Source organism: Microcaecilia unicolor, chromosome 2, assembly GCF_901765095.1.
Source record: "Microcaecilia unicolor chromosome 2, aMicUni1.1, whole genome shotgun sequence".
Taxonomy (NCBI): Eukaryota; Metazoa; Chordata; class Amphibia; order Gymnophiona; family Siphonopidae; genus Microcaecilia; species Microcaecilia unicolor.
In genome coordinates, this window is record NC_044032.1 from 432,785,360 (window position 1) to 432,807,305 (window position 21,946).

Genomic DNA, 21,946 nt, shown 5'->3' on the forward strand with positions numbered 1-21,946 from the left:
CAAAAACACTGTGGTGGTCCAGTGGGACTGCTATCTATCTGCCCCCCTCCACCCCTGGCGGTCTACCTCTCCGTAGTGGTGGTAGTATTTGGAGGATGGAGGGAATGCTAGTCCTTCCCTCCTCCAACTACTTCCACCACCATGGAGAGGTAGGCCATCGGGGGTGGAGGGGGGCAGATAGACAGTGGTCCCACTGGACCACCAGGGCATTTTTGTTCGATGTGGGGGGTGGGAGTGGGAAGCTAGTGGTCCCACTAGATCACCAGGGTTTTTGTGCTTTGGGGGGGAGGGGCCGTGAAGTCAACCGAACCTCCAGGTCTTGTGTTTGGGGGGGGGGGGGGGGGAGCTTAGGTTTGACAGGTTCGGGAGAAAATCCCGGACCTCTCAAACCTCTTCTGCTGTTTGACAGATCCAGGTTTTGACAGCCTGGACCAGTCAAACAACTTCTGCAAGAGGATTGTGCCTTGGGTGCATGCCCAGGCACAATCCTCCCACAGAAGTACCCCTATGATCAGAGAAGTACCCCTATGATCAGAGCTAATAGAGCACATAAATCTGTATGCTATTAGCTTTGATCATAGGGGCGTTATAGCTCTGTGATGTTCTGGCGCTATTTTTAGAGCACTGTTTGGAACAGTGTGGGGCTTCTGATCTTTGACCCATCAGTCAGCACCGTGTGCTAGCTTTCTCAACTGTTGATAGTGTGGCTGTATTCAAAGTCACCTTAACAGGTTAGGGATCTTTGTTTTAGAAAAGAGAAAGTTAAGGGAAGATATGATAGAGGTCTATAAAATAATGACTGGAGTTCAACGGATAGATGTGAATCACTTGTTTACTCTTTCCAAAAGTACAAAGACTAAGGGGCATGCAATGAAGTTACTAAGTAGTACATCTTATCATCACTTTATTAATTTGATATACTGCCTCTTTCTAGCATGATTCGAGGTGGTTTACATACAATTGGTACTTGTGACCTGGATTGGCCACCGTTGGAAACAGGATGCTGGGTTTGATGGACCTTTGGTTTGTCCCAATATGGCAATGCTTATGTTCTTATATCTCTAAATGCAGCTGTGCTACAAGCAGTCCAGTAGTATGACTGCTCCCACTTCTGCTCCCTCCCAAAGCACCCCCATGCTACCCTCAAATACTTCTCTACCTGATCCAATCCCCTTCAAAGATTCCCCTCGTCATCCAATCCCCTCCCAAGAAGCCCCTAACACCCGATCTGATCCCCTCCTTAAGAAACTCTCCCACCTGATCTGATCCCAAGAAGCCACTCCCACCCAATCCAATCCCTGCCAAATACCTCCCACCTGATCCAATTGCTCCAAGAAGTCTCTTATTATTTTTTATTTTTTTGTTACATTTGTACCCCGTGCTTTCCCACTCATGACAGGCTCAATACGGCAGGCAATGGAGGGTTAAGTGACTTGCCCAGAGTCACAAGGAGCTGCTTGTGCCAGGAATCGAACTCAGTTCCTCAGTTCCCCAGGACCAAAGTCCACCACCCTAACAATCTGAATCCCCTGAAGACCCTCCACCTGATCTGATTCCCCCTCCCCATGGAGCTTCTACCAGCTGATCTGATCCCCCTCAAGGCCCCCTGAACTCAAAACCTAGATAAAGCCCCACTCCCTGTGAAAAGTCTTTCCCTGATCACTCTAACTCTAACCTCCACCTCCGCCCCCCTAAGCACCCTGGGAGCTACCCATGTATAATCTCTGGTCATCTAGTGAAGCAGGGTAGCAGCAGTTCCCTTCACTCCCTCCCTGTCTGGCTCCAGTTGACAAAATGGCATCAATGAACCCTAGTAGGGGGATTAAATCAGGGATTGAAATGTGGGATCAAATTGGGAGAACTGAAATAGGGTGTTGGTTTGTGCTGGGGGATGGGAATGCAAGAGATCAGAATGGAGGATTATATGCTGGTGGGATTGGATTGGGGTGGGATTAGAATAGTGGGGTCTTCACGGGGGGGGGGGGGGGGGGGGAGGATCCAAATGGGGAGGATTGGGTTGGGCAGGTCAGAATTGGCAGTGTGTTGAGATAGCCTGATGAAGCAGCTGCACTACTGGACTGCTGGTAGGACAGCTGCATTTAATGCTAAGGCTCCTCGGCACTGAAGTTAATGGCTGGTGCTGAGCTAGGTACCTTTCTTCACTCCCGTGTGCTCTGAAGGGAGTGGGCAGATCAGCTTGCTGTGAGCAAGGGAGGGAGACAGACAAGGGGTGATATTGGGATCGGAGGAGGTGGGGAGATAGAGAGAAGTGGTATTATTGGATGTGGATGGGGAAGGGAAGAGAGAGAGAGGGGAACTGTGGCACATGTATAGCGAGCAAGGGAAGAGAGAGTGGTACATGGATGGTAGGGAAAGAAAGAAAGAAAGAAAGAAAGAAAGAAAGAAAGAAAGAAAGAAAGAAAGAAAGAAAGAAAGAAAGAAAGAGGGGATCTGTAGTACATGGATAGTGAGGTAGGGTAGAGAGAGAGGGGGAACAGCTGTATGTGGGTGCCAAGTCTCCTTGGCGCTGAAGTTAATCACCAGTGCTGGGCCAGGTACTTTTCTTGACTCCTGCAGATTCAGAAGGGAGAGGAGAGATCAGCTTATGGTGAGCGAGGGAGAGACATGGGGTGATGTTGGGATTACAGAAAGTGGGAAGATAGAGAATGGGTAACTGGACAAAGAATTCTCAGGGGTGGGGTTTTCACATCCATGTAATACTGACAATTCAAGTTTATTTATGAATACTTAGCCCTGACAAACAAGTCCATGCAGAGGGAAATATATGCATCAGTTTGGGAGGGGGAGGGGGATCTTATAAACATCAAACATATAAACGGCGAGTGACCGTACTCACTCGCAAATGCGCAGTAGAGACTTCCCTCTCTGTCCCGCTCCCGCGTCAATACGTGATGACGGGGGGGGGGGGGGGGGGGGGGGGGGCGGGACAGAGAGGGAAACTGCGCCGCCGAGGTTGCTACCGCTCCCCCCCCACTCGGAGTCGCCCCCGCCACCCCTCCACCCGGCCCGGGCCCTCTCTTCCCTTCTGAACTTACACATCCATTCGCCGAAAGCAGCAACGCACATCAGCTGAGCTGCAGTGAGCCCTTCCTTTTTTGCCTGTGGCCCCGCCCTCCTGTGACATAACGTCAGCGAGGGCGGGACACACACAGGCAGAGAAGGAAGGGGCAGCTCAGCTGATGTGCGTTGCTGCGTTCGGCGAATGGATCTGTAAGTTCAGAAGTGAAGAGAGGGCCCGGGCCAGGTGGAGGGGTGGCGGCGGCGGCGGCGACGACTTCGAGGGGAGGGAGTGGTGGCGACTTCGCGGGGGGAGGGGAGCGGTGGTGACCGCGGGGGGAGGAAAACCTCAATACCAGCCCGTTTTTACGGGCTCAACGGCTAGTTTATACATAAAGGAATAGATTCAGTAATTCATGCCAAAAAATCGGCGTGGAAAAAATTATGCGTCCAGCGCTCTTCTATAAAGGGTATCTACAGCTTAGGGTATAGCACCTAAGGGCCTAATCTGCACCTAACTTAAGGTGCCTCCATTTATGCCTGCTGAAACCAGGTGTAAATGCTGGTGCCTAAATTATGAGTGGATCAGGCATATTCTATAACAATGTGCATAACTCATAAGAACACCTCCTAAACATGCCCTCTTGAAATTACGCACTAGAGTTATGTGCATATCATTATAGAATATGATGTGCGCGTAACTCCTAGTTAAAGCCAATTAATGTCAATAATTGGTTGTTAGCAGCCAATTATTGGTGCTGATTGGCTCATTAATTAATTAAGTTGCACACGCAAATCGGCTATGCCCTATATAGAATCCAGAGGAAAATTTAAAAATATTTATTACTTTATTTAACATAATATGTATATGTATGTGTGTGTGTGTGGGGGGGGGGGGGGGGGATTTTATGTGTGTTGACAAGTAGGATTTGAGCAATGTAAATACTGTGCCACTGATACCTGTTCCTGCTAGCCTTGTAAGCATGATATTGTGATCCACAGTGTTGAAGGCTACTGAGAAATCCAGCAAAAGTGGTATTGATGCAGATCCCCTGTCACTGTTTCTGTGGAGATCATCATAAGGAATATGAGCTGACTCCATTCCATACCAAGGTCTGAAGATGGATTGACATGGATCTAGACAGTTATTTTCATTTAGCCAATGACTGAGTTGAATGTAGACGGGGATGAATTTTTGCCAGGGATGTTAGACATTGGTTGTCGTTGATATTTTTCAAGCTTGTCCTGGGCAGGAAGCTCTCTTTCAGTAGAGGGTACACCATAACATCATAGTGTTGTTGGCAGCTGCCCTTCTAGGAGTAAACAATTTTAGCAGCCCCCTTCAATGAGGCTTTGTTTACTTGCTATACATTACCTTGGTGGAAAGTTGCCCCAGGAAGCCCACACCCTGCCTGGGGGGGGGGGGGGGGGGGGGGTCCCAAAATTGCAAATAAAAAATGTGGTACCCTTATATAAGGGAACAGAAAGGTGCTGATTTCATCATTTACATAGAGAAGGATTTAAGAAAATGAGAGATCTAAAAAGTATTGCAAAGAAAATTATGGTTGCATTCATGTGCATTCCAGAGAACTTTGAATGAATTTTTGCCCCCAGATAAACATGGCCTTGCGGTAAGGGAACTCTTACTACGTGGCCATGTGGTGGGGAGTCCTTACCACCACCCACTGAGGTGGCAATAAAGGCTTCCGCTGTAACCCAGTGGTAACCCGGCAGCTTGCAGTGATGCCCAATTACTGCCAGGTTACAGCCATGCAAGCCATTTTCGGGTTACAACTGCGCAAGCCATGCTTTGTAAAAGATCCCCTGAGGTTGATAACTAGGATTCGGAAATGGAGTTCAGCAGAATTTCATCCATTTTGAACTTCTTCAGAAGTATCACCCTTCTGCCCCTTATATCCAGCATGAGACAGATCCATATCACCAAAGTATTTAAAGACTGCAGAGGGATGGGAGAGGAACAGGGGACTAAACACATTAGGATATAAGCAAGAAAATCCTACATTTTACTCCCATTTATCCCCTTATTTTTCTTCTAACTGATCTCTCCTTAACTAAACTCTCCTCAAAATGCTGCCCTAAGGTGACCTCCTTTGCAGCTCCTCCTCTCTTCTTCAGTGTCTGCCAGATGTTCCTGCCAGTTCCCTGTCACTGGTTATCTTTGCTGAGCCAGCTTGACCTGAGCTGGCACATTCTTTGGATCACAGCAGGCTGGCTCTATCCTAATATATATTCATTATCTGCACGTGTTACCTGCTGCACTTTGCAGCCTCCTGGTTGATGTGCTGAACTGCCAAGATGAATGATGATAGGCAAGTGAGAATCAATGCAATGAAATGAAATAGAGCCCTGTAGTGTAATTTTGCTGAGTTCAGTCATAGATTGTAGATATGGTGATCTGAACACATTAAAAAAAAGTGACACTGTATTATAAAGAATTAATTGTAGCAGTCTGTCAACATGTAAAGAAGACTGACATTTGAGTTCACGATTTTTATGCCACCAGACCCTTCAATGACAATTACTTCATTTTTATGTACGGCTCTCTATGGGTCATTGTATTCCATACTAGTATCGCACCACTGGAAGGGCGCAGAAATAAAAGTTCCATACATTTAAATGGGCTAACATGGCAGTCATGCTATTTCATGCATTGTGGGAGGAGAAGCATCACACTATCTTAACGCTGAGGCTCAGGGGAGCCAGTCTTCTAGCCCCTTGCTCATGCACTCTATCTCTGTTCACCTTCCTTCTCAAAGTCATAAAATTCCATCTCATAATCCCCCATCTCTCCCATTCTGTTGGTTCCCTTTCACAGCCCACAACCTCACCATGCTTACTCTATTCCTCTTCTCTCTATCTCTGCCTTCCAGTTGCATGGGTTCAGCTCAGGAGCACAGACTTATCAAGGGTGGGTCACAGACCCCCTATATACTTTGATGTTTGGCCCACTTAGCCAACAAAAGCAGCACAGGTCAATGAGAGAAGAAAAGGATGATAGCCACACTGCCTCATACCCTCCATTTAATTTTAGGGTTCACCACCAAAAATGAGTCTTGGTCATGTTCCTTTTTTTTCTTTCTTCCATTTTATCTTATTTTACCATCTCCTGTTTCACATCTGACAGCTCACTGCAGTATCACATATTGTTTTAGCCCATTTTGAGCCGTCTTATTTCCCCCCTCTTTTTATATAATGTATCTGTCTTTTTCTCTGCATCAATAATGCACTTCTTTGCCATTCACGTATTATGGACCTCTGATTTTTACATTGTTTTTTAAATACTGTATTCCCATAGTTTTCTTTTTTCCAGGTATCTTGTTTTTTCCCCGGATCTATCATTCATATTTTATTTTCCATCTTAGTCTACCTATATAATGTACTTCACATTACATCATTTTTGTTTTTTTTCCTTTTTTAAATATTTTTTTATAGATACCCATACCCCCTCACTTCTATACCCATATTTTGGTTCATATATTTCACATATTCACATTCTGTTTTTTCTCATTAAGCTATTTGCATATTCACACTCTGGTTCTTCTTGAACTATTTTTATGGTTTTACACGTTTCTTACTGTTCTTTATTTTTTAATTCATTGTTTTATTACATTATCTTTTTTTATTTTATTCATTGTTGGTTTATGACTGTTTGCTAGTCCCTGAGGATTGCTCTTCTTCCACATACCATGTCTAGTTCATTCATGTGTTCCAGTGTTCTTCCCTTGTGTGGTTTTATAGCGGTTCTTCTCTCTTTATTCAGATTATTACCAGTTTCTTCTCTTTATCTCTGCACCCACACTCTGTGATTTTCACCACAAGGTCAGCCCTGTTATTTATTTATTTATTATGTAATTTATTACATACATTTTAATATTATTTTTTCATCTTTTCACTGATTTGTGCTTACTTCTTATATGCCATTTATGTCCATTTATTCATAAAATTTTATCATTTTATTATTATTAATAATTCTGATTGCTTTATTGGCGTTATCATTATTACTTTTTCAATTACGATTGATATATTTATGCTATTATATTCAAATTTTAAGTTTTCTTGTTTTTAACCTTGTTATGCACATATTTATTTTGTATGTAGTGTTTGACCCCTGAGGCAGACTGTAGATCCATCGAAACACGGTCCCGTGTTGGGTCACATACAAGTCTGGTGCTGAATAAAGTTACTTCAACCCACCATTGGCTGCCAAAATTCCTTGGTCCACCCCTACTCTCTTGTTTTGTCTACCAGTACTCCTGTCACATGTTTAGAGAATAGCAGTGTGCTGGGCTGGCTCTACCAAAACGTTTGATTTGTCTCTCCTAGGTTCCTGGGTTGCAGAAGTGTGTGTGTGTGTGGGGGGGGGGGGGGGGGGAGGTCCTATGACCTTTGGTGGGGGGGATCCCATGACCTACGGCATTCCTAATGCTGAAAGTGAGCATGGCAGACATTTTTATAGGAGCAAATGCAAGAGACAATATATAGACCTTTTTCTTCTTTCATTTAGTAAATGCGATAGTTTTGTTGAAACATGCTATTTCTTGGGAACAAATGGTTTTCAGTGTTTCAAAAGATACCTGAACTGTGTGGCTAGTGCACAGATAATAATATCCTTTGTAGTATAGAATCATATCAGTAGTTAACTGATCACTGGATGCCGTACCAGTTCTTAGTCTCTGTATCCTGAAGATGCAAATATGACTCTGCTGTCCTTGAGGAAACCCAGAAAACCTTTTTAGAACTTTATTTTTATAAGTATTGTTTACACACAACCAGATAAAAATGGGTCAAATACAGAGCAACAGTTGACTGCTTCATAACTGACTTCACATCCCAACTAAACTACATGCTTCAACAAGGTCTTTTCCTCAACGGCAATATCCTACTCACCCCAATACCAAAAGACACCAAGAAAAATACAAACGAAATCACCAACTACCAACCAGTAGCATCTATCCCACTGGTAATCAAACTGATGGAAAGCATGGTAACCAAGCAACTTACTGACTATCTAAACAAATTCTCAATACTACATGAATCACAATCAGGATTTCACCCCCTCCATAGCACTGAAACAGTACTAATCACTCTCTTAGTGAAATTCAAGCAAGAAATAGCAACAGGTAAAAGCATACTCCTCCAGTTCAACATGTCCAGTGCATTTGACGTGGTAAACCATAATATACTACTAAGACTCCTAGACTACTTCGGGATCGGAGGAAATATACTTAGTTGGATCAAGGGTTTCCTAACCACTAGAACATATCAAGTGAAATCAAATTCAAACATATCATCACTGTGGAAAGCAGACTGCGGAGTACCTCAAGGATCACCACTATCACCGATCCTCTTCAACCTAATGATGACCCCACTAGCCAAGTCCTTATCCGACTAAGGTCTTAACCCTTTCATCTATGCGGACGATGTCACAATATACATTCCTTACAAACATGATCCAACAGAAATCACCAACAAAATTAAGCTCGGCTTGAACACCATGGACTCATGGGCAAATGCATTTCAACTAAAACTCAATACAGATAAAACACACTGCCTTATCCTCTCATTCCAATACAATGTGAACAACCCCATAAATATAAACACCCCAGATTACACCCTCCCCATCTCAGACCGCCTAAAACTCCTCGGCGTTACAATTGACCGCAACCTAACACTAGAGAGCCACGTGAAATCCACAACTAAGAAAATGTTCCACTCAATGTGGAAACTCAAACGCGTGAAACCATTCTTCCCGAGGCAAACATTTCGGAACCTGATACAATCAATGGTACTAAGCCACCTAGATTACTGCAATGGAATTTATGCAGGATGTAAAGAACAACTCATAAAGAAACTTCAGACCGCTCAAAACACGGCAGCCAGGCTTATATTTGGAAAAACGAGATTCGAAAGCACCAATTCCCTCTGTGAAAAATTGCACTGGCTCCCAATCAAAGAATGCACTGCTTTCAAAATCTGCACCCTGGTTCATAAGATTATCTACGGCGAGGCTCCGGGATACATGACAGACCTCATCGACCTACCAATCAGAAATACAACCGGATCAACACGAACATATCTAAACCTCCACTACCCAAGCTGAAAGGACTCAAATACAAATCAACTTATGCATCCAGCTTTTCCTACATAAGCACACAACTATGGAATGCACTACCAAAAGCTGTGAAAACAACCTATAACCACCTAAACTTCCGGAAATCACTAAAAACCTACTTGTTCAAAAAGGTATACCCTACCAACCCTAATTAAATACCTGAACCCTGCAACACTACGAAACCAAAGAACGTAATGGATATAACTTAACTCTTCCCCTATACTATTCCCTAATATGTTTGTTCCACATGAACCTTATTCTACCATAAATAACATCACTGTGTAACTGTTTATACCAGAACTGGTGAACGCCTTTACGGTACTATGTAAGCCACATTGAGCCTGCAAAGAGGTGGGAAAATGTGGGATACAAATGCAACAAATAAATAAATAAAGGGAGTGTTCCTCCAAGCCCGTAACTGACATGTTATGACAAATTCCAAATAAAGCTAAGAATTTCCATATGCATTGCAATTGTACCCCACGGTATTCATAATAATAATAAAATAACTTCCATACAACATTAACCTTAACATTAATCCTCATCCCTTCCTCCCTCCCTCCCTCCCACCCCACCCATCCACATTCACCAACATTGAACATTCCACTAATATTAAAAGTATAGTTAAATTTAAAATTAAAATGATCAAAATTAACCCTAGAGGCATACCTACAACCCTCCAGAAAGGTTAGATCCCCAACTCCCACAGCGAAGTGCCAGTCCTCCTCTCTAGTAATCCAAATCTCTAAATACTTGTTAGACTGTCCTTTAAATTCAAAAGATAGCCTGTCATACAAATGTTGCTCATGAGTTACACGGGGTCCACACTCAGTGTTCTAGTGGTGAGCACCTACCATCTTATCCAACAGAATGAATCAAGGGGCCAGCTACTGAGGGACCCTCTGGTCTGATCCCCCCACTCCAGCCCCATAAGACAGCTTCTAGAGTCTCCTTTCCAAGGTCTTTCCCCTGTCTACCCTCCTATCCCCTGGATTCTATTAATGGTGCCCAAAGTTGCATACGCAATTTAATTGAGTAATGAGCCAATTAGCATCAATGATTGGGAGCTACCAATCAAGTTACTGGTGCTAATTGGCAATTTGGATTTGCACATGTACCTGGTTAAGCACTATTCTATAATCATGTGCAGGCAGATAATTTAGCATGTCACTGAAAAGGGGGTGATGTTATGGGAAGGACACGAGTGTGGGTCAGTGGTGTTCACTAAAGATGTGCACACTATCATAGAATTCGGGGGTTCTACACCTAATTTACACGTGAGACTTTACACCAGGTTTCAGTAGATGTAACTTCTCATGCCCAAAGATCCTGGCGCTATATGCTAGTCTATAAATGGCGCCCAACTTTGCTGTTTATAGAACAGTGCTCAGAGCACATTTTTTTCGGTGCCCAAATTTGGCCAACATTTACTGAATTTAGTCTTATCCCCAGATCTTATAAATTGCATTCACAGTTCCATGCACAAATTTGGATGTGTGCCCAATTGAATAATGAGAACATTATCGACAATAATTGCGTGCTAACAATCAAGTATTGGTGCTAACTGGCAACAATTTGAATCTGCGCATGCATCTGGCTAAGTGCTATTCTATAAAGATGAGTGTGGAAATCTTTTAATGCATAACTGAAAAGGGGGCATGGCCATGGGAGGGACATGGGCAGGTCAGGGGCGTTAACTAAAGATGTGCACAGTATTACAGAATTCAGGGATCTGTGCCTAATTTACGTGCGAGGATTTACACTAGGCATAAATCCTCACTCTCAAAGTTGGGCGTGGATTCCGGTGTTATACCCTGTTCTATAAACAATGCCCAACTCAGAGTGCTAGTTTTAGAATAGTGCTCAGCATGCATTTTTTTCGGCAAATTTGGGAGTCAATTACTGGATCTAGTCCTATGTGTCTTCACACCTGATTCCAAAATTTGATTAAGGTTTGGCATCCAGTCTGCCCAAGAAATGTGCCACTTTTTTGTGTATACCTTACCTTGATTTGTACCTGACTTTTTCAGAGCACAGACCGTACAAGTCTGCCCAGCACTATCCCCGACTCCCACCATCAGCTCTGGCACAGACCGTATAAGTCTGCCCAGCACTATCCCCACCTCCCAACCATCAGCCCCACCTCCCACTGTGCCACTTTTTTGTGTATACCTTACCTTGATTTGTACCTATCTTTTTCAGGGCACAGACCGTACAAGTCTGCCTAGCACTATCCCCGCCTCCCACCATCGGCTCTGGCACAGACCGTATAAGTCTGCCCAGCACTATCCCCGCCTCCCAACCACCAGCCCCGCCTCCCACTACCGGCTCTGTTATCCAATTTCGGCTAAGCTCCTGAGGATTAATTTCTTCTGAACAGGATTCCTTTATGTTTATCCCACGCATGTTTGAATTCCGTTACCGTTTTCATCTCCACCACCTCCCGCGGGAGGGCATTCCAAGCATCCACCACTCTCTCCATGAAAAAATACTTCCTGACATTTTTCTTGAGTCTGCCCCCCTTCAATCTCATTTCATGTCCTCTCATTCTACCGCCTTCGTATCTCTGGAAAAGGTTCGTTTGCGGATTAATACCTTTCAAATATTTGAACGTCTGTATCATATCACCCGTTTCCCCTGTTATATCTATATATATAAAGTCACCAATTTCTTATGGTCCTCAGTACTCTTAAATACAACCACCTCCAATGACGTAGGTGACCTATGTAGATTTTTTCTGGCATCCCCACTCTTTAGAAAATCCCATAACTGAAAATATTAAAATAAGAGTATTGTAACTGCTAAGAGATCTTGCAACGGAGCATGGGAGATAATGCTACCATTATTAAATACACCTAAGCAAGAACACAACCCCAAAGTCTCCTATCACTCCCATAGATGTCTGATGTAATTCGAAGATCTGGGACTGTAGTCCCCAATCTTACATATTTTTAGTAAGTGACAAGTTATAATGTGGGCTATCTCATGTTATTATTGGCTGTTTCTTAGTTTTCTTTTTGTTTTCCTCTTTAACCGACGTCCTTGCCATATTGGTCTAAGAAAGATTGCTCTTTTTCTTTTGGTATCTGATATTGTTTCTTGAAGATTGTTTTCTTTCATTTTTCTGTAACAAGTAGTTTGACTTGTATGTTTATTTGATAATAATGAGAAATAAATAATAATAACAATAATAAAGAAATATGCGTTATGAGCATGGAGTGGCCTAGTGGTTAGGGTGGTGGACTTTGGTCCTGAGGAACTGAGTTTGATTCCCGCTTCAGGCACAGGCAGCTCCTTGTGACTCTGGGCAAGTCACTTAACCCTCCATTGCCCCATGTAAGCCACATTGAGCCTGCTATGAGTGGGAAAGTGTGGGGTACAAATGTAACAAAAAAAAATTACATGTATAACTGCTCATTTTGACCAGCGCACTACAGGAGTGACTGAGGAGGCAACTGTCCATAACACTCTGGTATTTTTCATACCGTATAAATATAAAAATGTGACTTTAGGAGCTGAGGTCTTCATTGGCTACTGATGTACATGCCAGTTTTATAAAATACACCACTTATGTGTGTAAGTGCCAGAACTTACATGTGTAGGTTGCAAACATTGTAAGTGCCGGTGCTTGCAAGTTCAAGCTGGCCAGTGATGTTTTTTTTGGGGAGGGGGGGGGGGGTTTAATGTGTACTTTTACAAAATGCTTACTTCTGCCACATGTTTAGGAAACACATGATTAGCGAGCCCTTTGTATAATAGCCAGGAAATTGTGAACATCCCAACTTAGATGACCCATTTTTGACCTAGAAATCCTAGGCAAAATGGGGTTTTGTCTGCGCCACTACTGATCGCAAAAGCAGCTCTGAATAGCAGGTCCTAAGTCTTCTTTGCTGTGTGCTAACTAAAGGTTCTGGCTCATTTGAGCTGTGTTCTGAACTGCACTCACCCCCTGACATCTCTTGATGATTTTGAAGAAAATGACTACACTGTTAATAGACCTTTTTTCCCCCGCTCCCTCATAAACAGATTAAATAGAAGTGAACCTAACACTGAGCACTGAAGGACAATATTGGTTATTTCATATCTCTCGGAAAGTGTTCATTGATCACTACTTGCTTAAATCCCAGATCCATATTTGTCTCACTTTAGTAGACAGCCTGTCACACAGTGCTGTTTCCAAGGACAAATAAATCAGACAGTATCTGTTTTTTTCCTGTATCTAGCTCTGAGGTTGATTTGGGAGGACCTATCACTCCTGATCTAACTGTCATTAATTCGCTCCCATCTGATTTTTGGCGGGACAGAAGTAGGCAGTACTTGACCTGGAAGTAAACACTGATTTGCTGACCTGGCCTGTCAAAATGTGTTTGAAATGAACACCTCCTCCTCCCCCTGCACTACTGACACGGAAATCTTAGTTTCAATTTCCCCCTCTAAAGTGCAATTCCCTCATAAGTAAGACGAAGCTGGACTTCATCTAGTTGCCTCTTGTGCACAGTTCCAGTCATGGTGTGAATCAGCAGTTCCAGGAGAATACCACATGATTCTGCAAGGTTAAAACCCCTGGATAAGGATGGTGGCAGGAGAGGAAGGGCCTAGAAATGAGGTGAGTGTAGGATGGAAAGGAGAAGGGGAGAGGGTGGGAAGAGGACTTGGGGTTACAGTGGAGTGAGAATTAAATATATTACCCTCATGGGGGATATTATAGAATATCACAGTAGACGTCTCAATCCCTATCAAAGTTAATCCAGCCCTGCATGAAAAGACATTGCATAACGGTTTTTACAGAGCTGAGAGGAGAAGAAACACTGGTTTTATTATTATAATAACAATAATGGTGATGGTTCTTACTTGACTGTTGCTAAGTACAGGAGGTGCTGAAAAGTAAACTGGCTTGGGCTGGAACTGTCTATGTGACTTGACATTCAGGGGCCTCATATTTCTTTTGCCTGGCTACTCCACACATATTTTAAGTACTTACCCTGTCTCCCTTGGGACCTGCTGGGCCATGTGGGCCAACTGGACCATCGGTACCCTGCAAATAAGACACTGAGATTAAAACCAATAGTCATCAGCTTGGATTTGTTTTGGTGTGTTCCGTGCAGCCCTGCATAAATCTAGAGCATAAAAGGATTGCTCACTGTGCTTCACCACTTACGGCCAGCTGAGTAGCTAGGAGAGAAGTTAAAACTCAAGAGAAGAAATCTGCAAGCAGAAATGCCACGAAAGGGTTACGAGAGACAGTTTCTGAAAGAGATTGTGCAAGGAACATGTGAAAGCATACAGTGAAGAGCAATGGGCTAGAAGAATCTATTAAATGGCCTCCATACACCGCACCGGAATGCCTTTCCAACACACACATTTCAGCACTCCACAGTGAAGGCAATTTTTCCTTTCTCAAATTGGATCTCAGGTGCATTACAAGTATTGGTTCAAAATGACTAATACATCCTCGACAAGTTTAAGACCCCCATTCTCCTTCCTGGACCATCCACCACCTCCACTATCATATCTGCAAAGACTAAGGTACTAGAGTCACTCCATTGAATTTATCAATGATACAATCAGTCTAATCCAAACTGATTTACACCTCCTAAGCCCCAGATTCAAGATACATGCATTGAGTGGTGCCACAGATAAGGAATCAGATGGAAAACTGTGAGCGAAAAAGGAAGGTAGATAGACATGCCCATTCAGCCAGTAGCTCTGTTCACAGGAATACTATACCGTTACCAAAGCCGTATCACAAGATCAGTGCAAAGAAAATGTTGAACAAGTGCCCTACACAATGATATGGCTCAGTAGATACAACACTCAACAGACTAGTTCAAATCGAATGCTACAGCCCAGGGTGATCTTTAGCAGCTAGTACTTCAAAGAGGAAAATCTCTAAGTGGGCAGCACAAATTAGGTGCCATATTTCCGTGAGAAGCAAGTCTATTCTATAAGAACACTTACACATATGAGTCATCTTATGGAATAATAGCATAAGTCAAGAGCAGCATGCCTAAACGTAGGTGTGAACGTTTAGGGCCGGATTCAGTAGATGGGGCTGAAGGGGCAAATTCATGCTCAGTGTTATTTTATAAAGGGTGCTCCAGGCTGAGTGCTCTTTATAGAATAGCATTTAGGGCTTTGTTTACTAAGCAGCGTTTTAGGCACGTTAACGTTTTTAACGCGTGTTAATCATGTACATGTGTTACCCATGTATCTCTACAGGCGCTACATGGGTAGCGCACACGCTAAGTGTAGGCACGCTAAAAACACTAACGCACCTTAGTAAACATGGCCCTTAGTGCATATTCCAGCGCCCAATTTTGGGTGTGAGGACTTACACCAACTGAAACCTAGTGTAAATCCTGCTGTGGGCCTCTGAATTCTATAAGATTGCACATAATTCTTTGGAACGCCCCTGACCTGCCCATGTCCCTCCCATAGCCCTTTTTGGTGTGGATCTTACAGAATTGTATGCAGCCAGGTCCATGTGCAAATCCAAATCAGAGCCAATTAACATCAATAATTGATTGTGAATAGCTAATTGTTGATTAATGGCTCATGAACTAATTTATTTGCTCATGGATCTCAGGATTGTGTGCGATTTTGGGCACCGAAATTTGGGAACTATTTATAGAATCTGGGGGTTTATGCCAACTCTATGGAAGTTATGCCTAGAAGTAGGCGCCCGCCTAGGGCCATTCCATGATCTGCCCATGCGAATGTCCCCTCTAACAATTATGTACTATGGCAGTTTAGTGTGTAATTATAGAACAGTATTCAGTCACTGTACTGCCATGTACGCATGTATGTATTTGCTTACCCCGCATGAGTGGCAGTATTCCATAGATGTACCTGTGCAATCAGTGTGTACATTTAAGCACCCTGTCATAGAACGAGGACAAATGGGCAAAATGGACTATTAATGCCCAATAATGTGCCATGGCCAACCTGTCCAGCCACATCTCCAATTCAACAACAACACCACAGGGAGCATCTGGATGTCCGACCTACACTCTGTTCTGTAAAAAGCGCAAAGATTTAGCAGCAAAGCATGACACAGGAAGACAAGGGACTCACCCGGGGTCCTGGCTTTCCGTCTAAGCCAGATGCTCCCTGTATGATTAGGTGGAAGTATGGATGATGAGGACAACACGGATGACAAGAATGTGGAATTAGTACACGATGCTGATGAATACATATAACTTGCTCCAAACAACAGAAGATGGGCTGTTACACGGGGCTAGAATAAGTACATTATGGCTACAATTTGTTAGTTTAAAAAAATGCATAGAATTATGCAGGTACAATAACAACACTTTTAAACTGAATTAGTTATACTTGTTATACAATAAACAGTTAACACAATGTTTTAATTTTGTATTAATTTTGTAAGTATGATCTGGGAAAGTGCAGGCCACACAAATTCTGGACTCCTAATGACGGACTTATTTACCTTCCCAGTCTTTGTTTATAATAAATGTCTCTATTTGTTTACCATTTAGTAAAATTAGCTGTGTCAGTCTAATTCTATGCAACAGATAATATGCTCTCACATTTTGCTTTCATGCCAAACACCTTGGGATATGGAGCCCCCTGCTGGATTTTGCACAAACATCCCCAGCATGAGATCCAATAGTTAATAAAGGTTATTTTTTTCTGAAAATTTCACAATGTAAAACATTACTCAAAACAGAGAAAAAAAAGACTTACATAAGTTCATAAACTGAAACCCATACTTAGATGTTAGATTTGATCAAAGTAATTTCATCTGCCTGCCAAGATAGCGTTCTATTTTTGTTTTATTAATCCATTTATCTTCTGAATTTTTGAAGCTAGCACATAAGAAGCTCTATTTTGATGGTCCTATATGATAGATCCATCACCCACAAATACTGATTAGATGTAAATTCCAGCTGAAATTCCAAATCTGAACCAACTGATAATTTTTTTTGGTGGTGGTAGGGGGGGGGGGGAGGTACAGAGTACAGCTTTAATCTATATATCCTAGGTTAACTGTACCTCATGCTACTGGTGTAGGTCACTTGGATATCATTATTTTTAAACAGTAAACCAGGGGCATAGCCAGAACTTGATTTTTTTGGGTGGGGGGCCTTGAGATGGACTGAGGGGCAAGCATTTCTTCTCAGTCATCGTCCCCCCCACTGCCGCTGCCACTTTTCACCTCCCCCCCAATGAAACTGCCACTGTTCCCATTCCCCTCCCCCCATCATACATTTGCTGGCAGGGATGCTCAAGCCCCACCAACCGAAGACATTCTCTGCTGGAGCCCAGGGCCATGCTGCCTGAGGAGCAATGAAGCAAGCAAGCAGGCTGTTCCAGCCTCTGACTCCAGCACTTCCACACATGCTTAGTCTAAATTGCATTAATGGAACATGCGCAGAAGTGCCATCATCGGTGGCTGGACCACTCTGTCAACTTCCTGCTGCTCTGACAGCACAGGTGGGGTCTCCTGTGGTGAATCTCTTTGGCTGGCAGGGCTTGAGCATCCCCACCAGCTACGCTTTCGGTGCCACCATTTTGGAAGGGGCCTGAGCCCGAAGTGGGGGGAGAGGCTCCGAGGAACCCCCATGGCTATGCCAGTACAGTAAACAGACCAGCTTGATCTAACACACTGCTAAATACAGCTGGTACTAATTATTTATATACATATGACACGTGGAGGGGCATAATCGAACGGGGCGCCCACGTTTTCCTGAGGGCAGGATGTCCCAGCGAAGGGGCGGGGAAACCTGTATTATCGAAACAAGATGGGTGGCCATCTTTCGTTTTGATAATACGGCTGGGGACGCCCAAACCTCCACCTTAGAGATGGTCGTCCCTAGAGATGTTCGTCCGCAATTTTCGGCGATAATGGAACCTGAGGACGCCCATCTCAGAAACGACCAAATCCAAGCCCTTTGGTCGTGGAAGGAGCCAGCATTCGTAGTGCACTGGTCTCCCTGACATGCCAGGACACCAACCGGGCACCCTAGGGGGCACTGCAGTGGACTTCAGAAAAAGCTACCAGGTGCATAGCTCTCTTACAATGTGTGGAGCCCCGCAAAACTGTACACCACTACCATAGTCCTTAGGGATGAAAGGGAGCACCTAGATGTGGGTACAGTGGGTTTGTGGTGGGTTTTGGAGGGCTCACATTTACCACCACAAGTTTAACAGATGGGGGGGATGGGCCTGGGTCTGCCTGCCTGAAGTGCACTCCAGTACCCACTAAAACTGCTCCAGGGACCTGCATACTGTTGTCACGGAGCTGGGTATGATATTTGAGGCTGGCATAGAGGCTGGAAAAATATTTTAACATTTTTATTAGGGTGAGAGGGGGTTAGTGACCACTGGGGGAGTAGAGGGAGGTCATCCCCGATTCCCTCCAGTGGTCATCTGGCCATTTAGGGCACATTTTTGTGGCTTGGTCGTAAAAAAAAAGGACCAAGTAAAGTCGGCCAAGGGTTCGTCATGGACGCCCTTCTTTTTTCCCATTATCGGCCAAGGACGCCCATGTGTTAAGCACGCCCCAGTCCCGCCTTTGCTATGCTTCCGACAAGCCCCCAGGAACGTTGGTCGTCCCCGCGACGGAAAGCAGTTGAGGGCGCCCAAAATCAGCTTTCAATTATGCCGATTTGGGCGACCCTGGGAGAAGGACACCCATCTCCCGATTTGTGTCGAAAGATGGGCGCCCTTCTCTTTCGAAAATAAGTCCAATAGACTGCTATAACCCCTGTAGCTCCAGGAGCTGATATATCTACTTCTAAGGAAATCACTAATCCAACACCGTCATTTGGGAGGTGAAGAGGGTGGGGCCATATGCAAAACTAAAATCTCTGGCATGACCATGGTCGCCTTAAAGCATAACATTCACTTCCCACTAAACCCCATTTCTTTCCATTTTACAGCTACAGTTCAAAATGCAGTAATATATGGATTTCCATGAATATATAATTGAATACAACATGTACTGAATGAAATGCCATGCATGTGCAGGTTCATTAAGGAGGGAAAACTGCATTTGGAAAACAAAACATAACACTGAGACAATGACATGATTACTGTGCTCTGGTGCAAGACTGATAATGCCAGCGTAGCCAATGAGGAAGGCACGTGTTATAAGGATAGGTGGCGTGAGAGATGTTGGTGAAGACACTGGGAATGACTGTTGTTCTATTCCAGCATGGTGCCCTCTGAGCTGAAATGGCATCCAAGGTGGGGGGGAAACTAAAGAGGCTAATTAAACCAAAAAGGAACAAAATATTTGCATGGATTGTATAGAAATATAGCAGGTTTCTTTACTTACAGGAAGGCCAAGGGGTCCTCTGTCACCTTTATGACCTGGTTCACCCTTCACTCCTTTAAAACCATTTAACCCTGGTTCACCCTAGATGTAAAAGTAAATACCCGTATTTTTACGCTATAATGGCTGGGTCAGAAGAAAATCAGTCACAATAACTGCTGCAAACTCCAGTTTAATATATTTTGCCTTGCAGAGGTGAGAGAAGGCACAGCATCTAAAAGCAAGGTGGCATTAAGCACCATACACTGTCAAGCAGAACAATGTTCTGATATGAAATACTGCTTCTCATTAGTAAGCTATGTCATGTTGTAGCCATTTTGAATAATTCCCAGATGTCTTTTCTCTTTGATTTACACACAATACACATGTTCTCACCACCTGCTAATGCAAAGTACAGAAACCTCCTAGATAGAAGGTCATGTCTCTGCACTCTAGCAGTGACTTTGCATTAAATCTTATTTTTTAGGAAATATACCTTACATGATGATGGAATCTGCAGCACAGTCTCAGAGCAAACTGAATTCTTTGATTAAAAGGCATTCATACGGCAGCTATTAGCTTAAGGATCCAGGAATAAGGATGTGTTAGAAATGTTTTTGAATCCTACCTATAGCCAGGCCCTAGTAAATGTGGTGACTGGGAGCAGAAAGAAGCTCCCATCTTTTTACTCTACCTGTTTCTTCTGTGCTTCCTGTGTGGTTGATACATCACTACCTGTCTGCTCAACATATCAAAACATATCAGAGGGGGGAAATGCCAGTCATGGAAAGATATGAACAGTGAAATAGGATGGAAACCTTATTTCAATGCCAGGATTTTTTCTGGACATAAGCATAGGTAGGCTAACAATAAATCTGAAATCATGCCCATTACTTGATGTACAGTAGGAATGTGCACAGGAAAAACAATTTATTTGTTTTTAGATTTTGGCCTTCTTCCCCCAATTTTCCAGTGGCATTGTTTGTTTTGTTTGTAACTTATAATACTGCACCTCACCCACATTCTGCCCTATGTGTATGCCTACCCTCAAACTATGCACTATCAAAGATACATGCATAGTTATAGACATAGGCGCCCGGTATAAGAGGCTTGGGGAGGCTAAGCCTCCCCAGCCGGAGGACCGTCGAATTATGATTGACAGGTCGCGGTGGGACCGACCACGCCGCCTGCATCAGCCCCCAGTTCCACCCGCGGGGCTCGCTGCTCGGCCCAGCCGCAGGATTATCTTCATCAAAACTTTTTCGGAGTGACGCCGACGCGCGCAACCACGACGCCGAGCCGACATGGACACGCCATCCCAAATTCAGCCCGCCCAGGCCCCAGGCAGTTGAGTTCCGCCTGCTCGGGCTCTCACCGGCATGCTGGTCCTGTGTGCCTGCAGTGCTTACTGCGTGCTTCTTCTTTCTTCGCCCGTTGCCCCTCGCCCTCGGCTGGGCTCGCCTTCAGCTCACACTACTGGGAGCTGTCAAGTCAGATTGTGTCGGGCTCTAAGCAAATTAGGGAGGCTCATTTTTGAGCGTCTTTTCCAAAGAAGAAGGCGGCTTATGAGGGTGAGAAAGTGAATGTATGTGTCTGTGTGTCCTTGCTAAACTTTCAGGCTATGGCAGATGGGTCATGATGTTTTTTGCCTTGTCTATCTGTGCATATATAGGTGATCCAGAAAGCAGAAAATATTTATTTATTTTTATTTATTCATTCTTGTATCCCACGAGTATCCAAAAATCAAATTTCGGTTCAATGTGGCTTACAACTGATTAACAAGATGAGGTTACTATCTGGATTGTCCCTATCTAGCTTTGTCTACAGTATATGCACTGGACAGAGATAAAGTAAATTGCTTACTTTAGTACCTCTCTGTAAAGATATAGGGATAATCTTAGCTTTCAGCACAGAAGGGGGGAAGATCTATTAGGGTAGCAGTTTGTGGTTAGTATATGCTTTGAACAACCACTTTATTCTTTGACATATGATACATATCTAATATCTAAATTTAAATAAAGGCATTAATTGTAGCTATTTTATTTTTACTTGTTTTTTTTCCTGTGTTGTCAGACAATTATGGATGTAAGCTCCACCCCTGGCCCCACCCCTAATCCCGCCCCCTTTAGCCTCCCCAAACAGTTGGGCCACCGACTGCCTATGGTTATAGAATAGAACGAGGGTGCATATTGGGCATATATACATATGCAAATATATGCCAGGATTCTAATTGTTTATGTGAGTATCTACTGTCTAAATGTAGGCACTTTCTTTATACACCCCGTTAATGGAGAAATATAGGGGAAGGATAAGGAAGGTAAAAAAGGATGGGCAACCTGCCAATGAATTTAGTCCCGAGAAAGCTTTGGTAAAGAGTCAAGTCTTAAGGACTGATTTGAATTTCAAAGAACTCTCCAAGTGAAGATCCATGGGTAGTAAGGAAAGGGCCAGCCAGCTAAAGTTCATGCTATGGGGTTTATTTATTTATTTTCCCTATGTGTCCTTCTGTCTGTCTG

The 21,946-nt window shown here is 43.7% G+C and overlaps 1 protein-coding gene across 1 annotated transcript in view; it reads right to left on the minus strand.

Annotated features, from left to right (window-relative positions):
- Window positions 1–21,946, minus strand: part of COL25A1 (collagen type XXV alpha 1 chain) — a 61,463-nt gene that overhangs the window by 8,157 nt on the left and 31,360 nt on the right. The window contains exons 7-9 of the mRNA XM_030192159.1: window positions 19,455–19,535; window positions 16,226–16,261; window positions 14,133–14,186 (exon numbers count right to left, since the gene is read on the minus strand). Of these exons, the coding sequence (XP_030048019.1) occupies window positions 14,133–14,186; window positions 16,226–16,261; window positions 19,455–19,535 (171 nt within the window). The remainder of the gene's footprint in view (window positions 1–14,132; window positions 14,187–16,225; window positions 16,262–19,454; window positions 19,536–21,946) is intronic.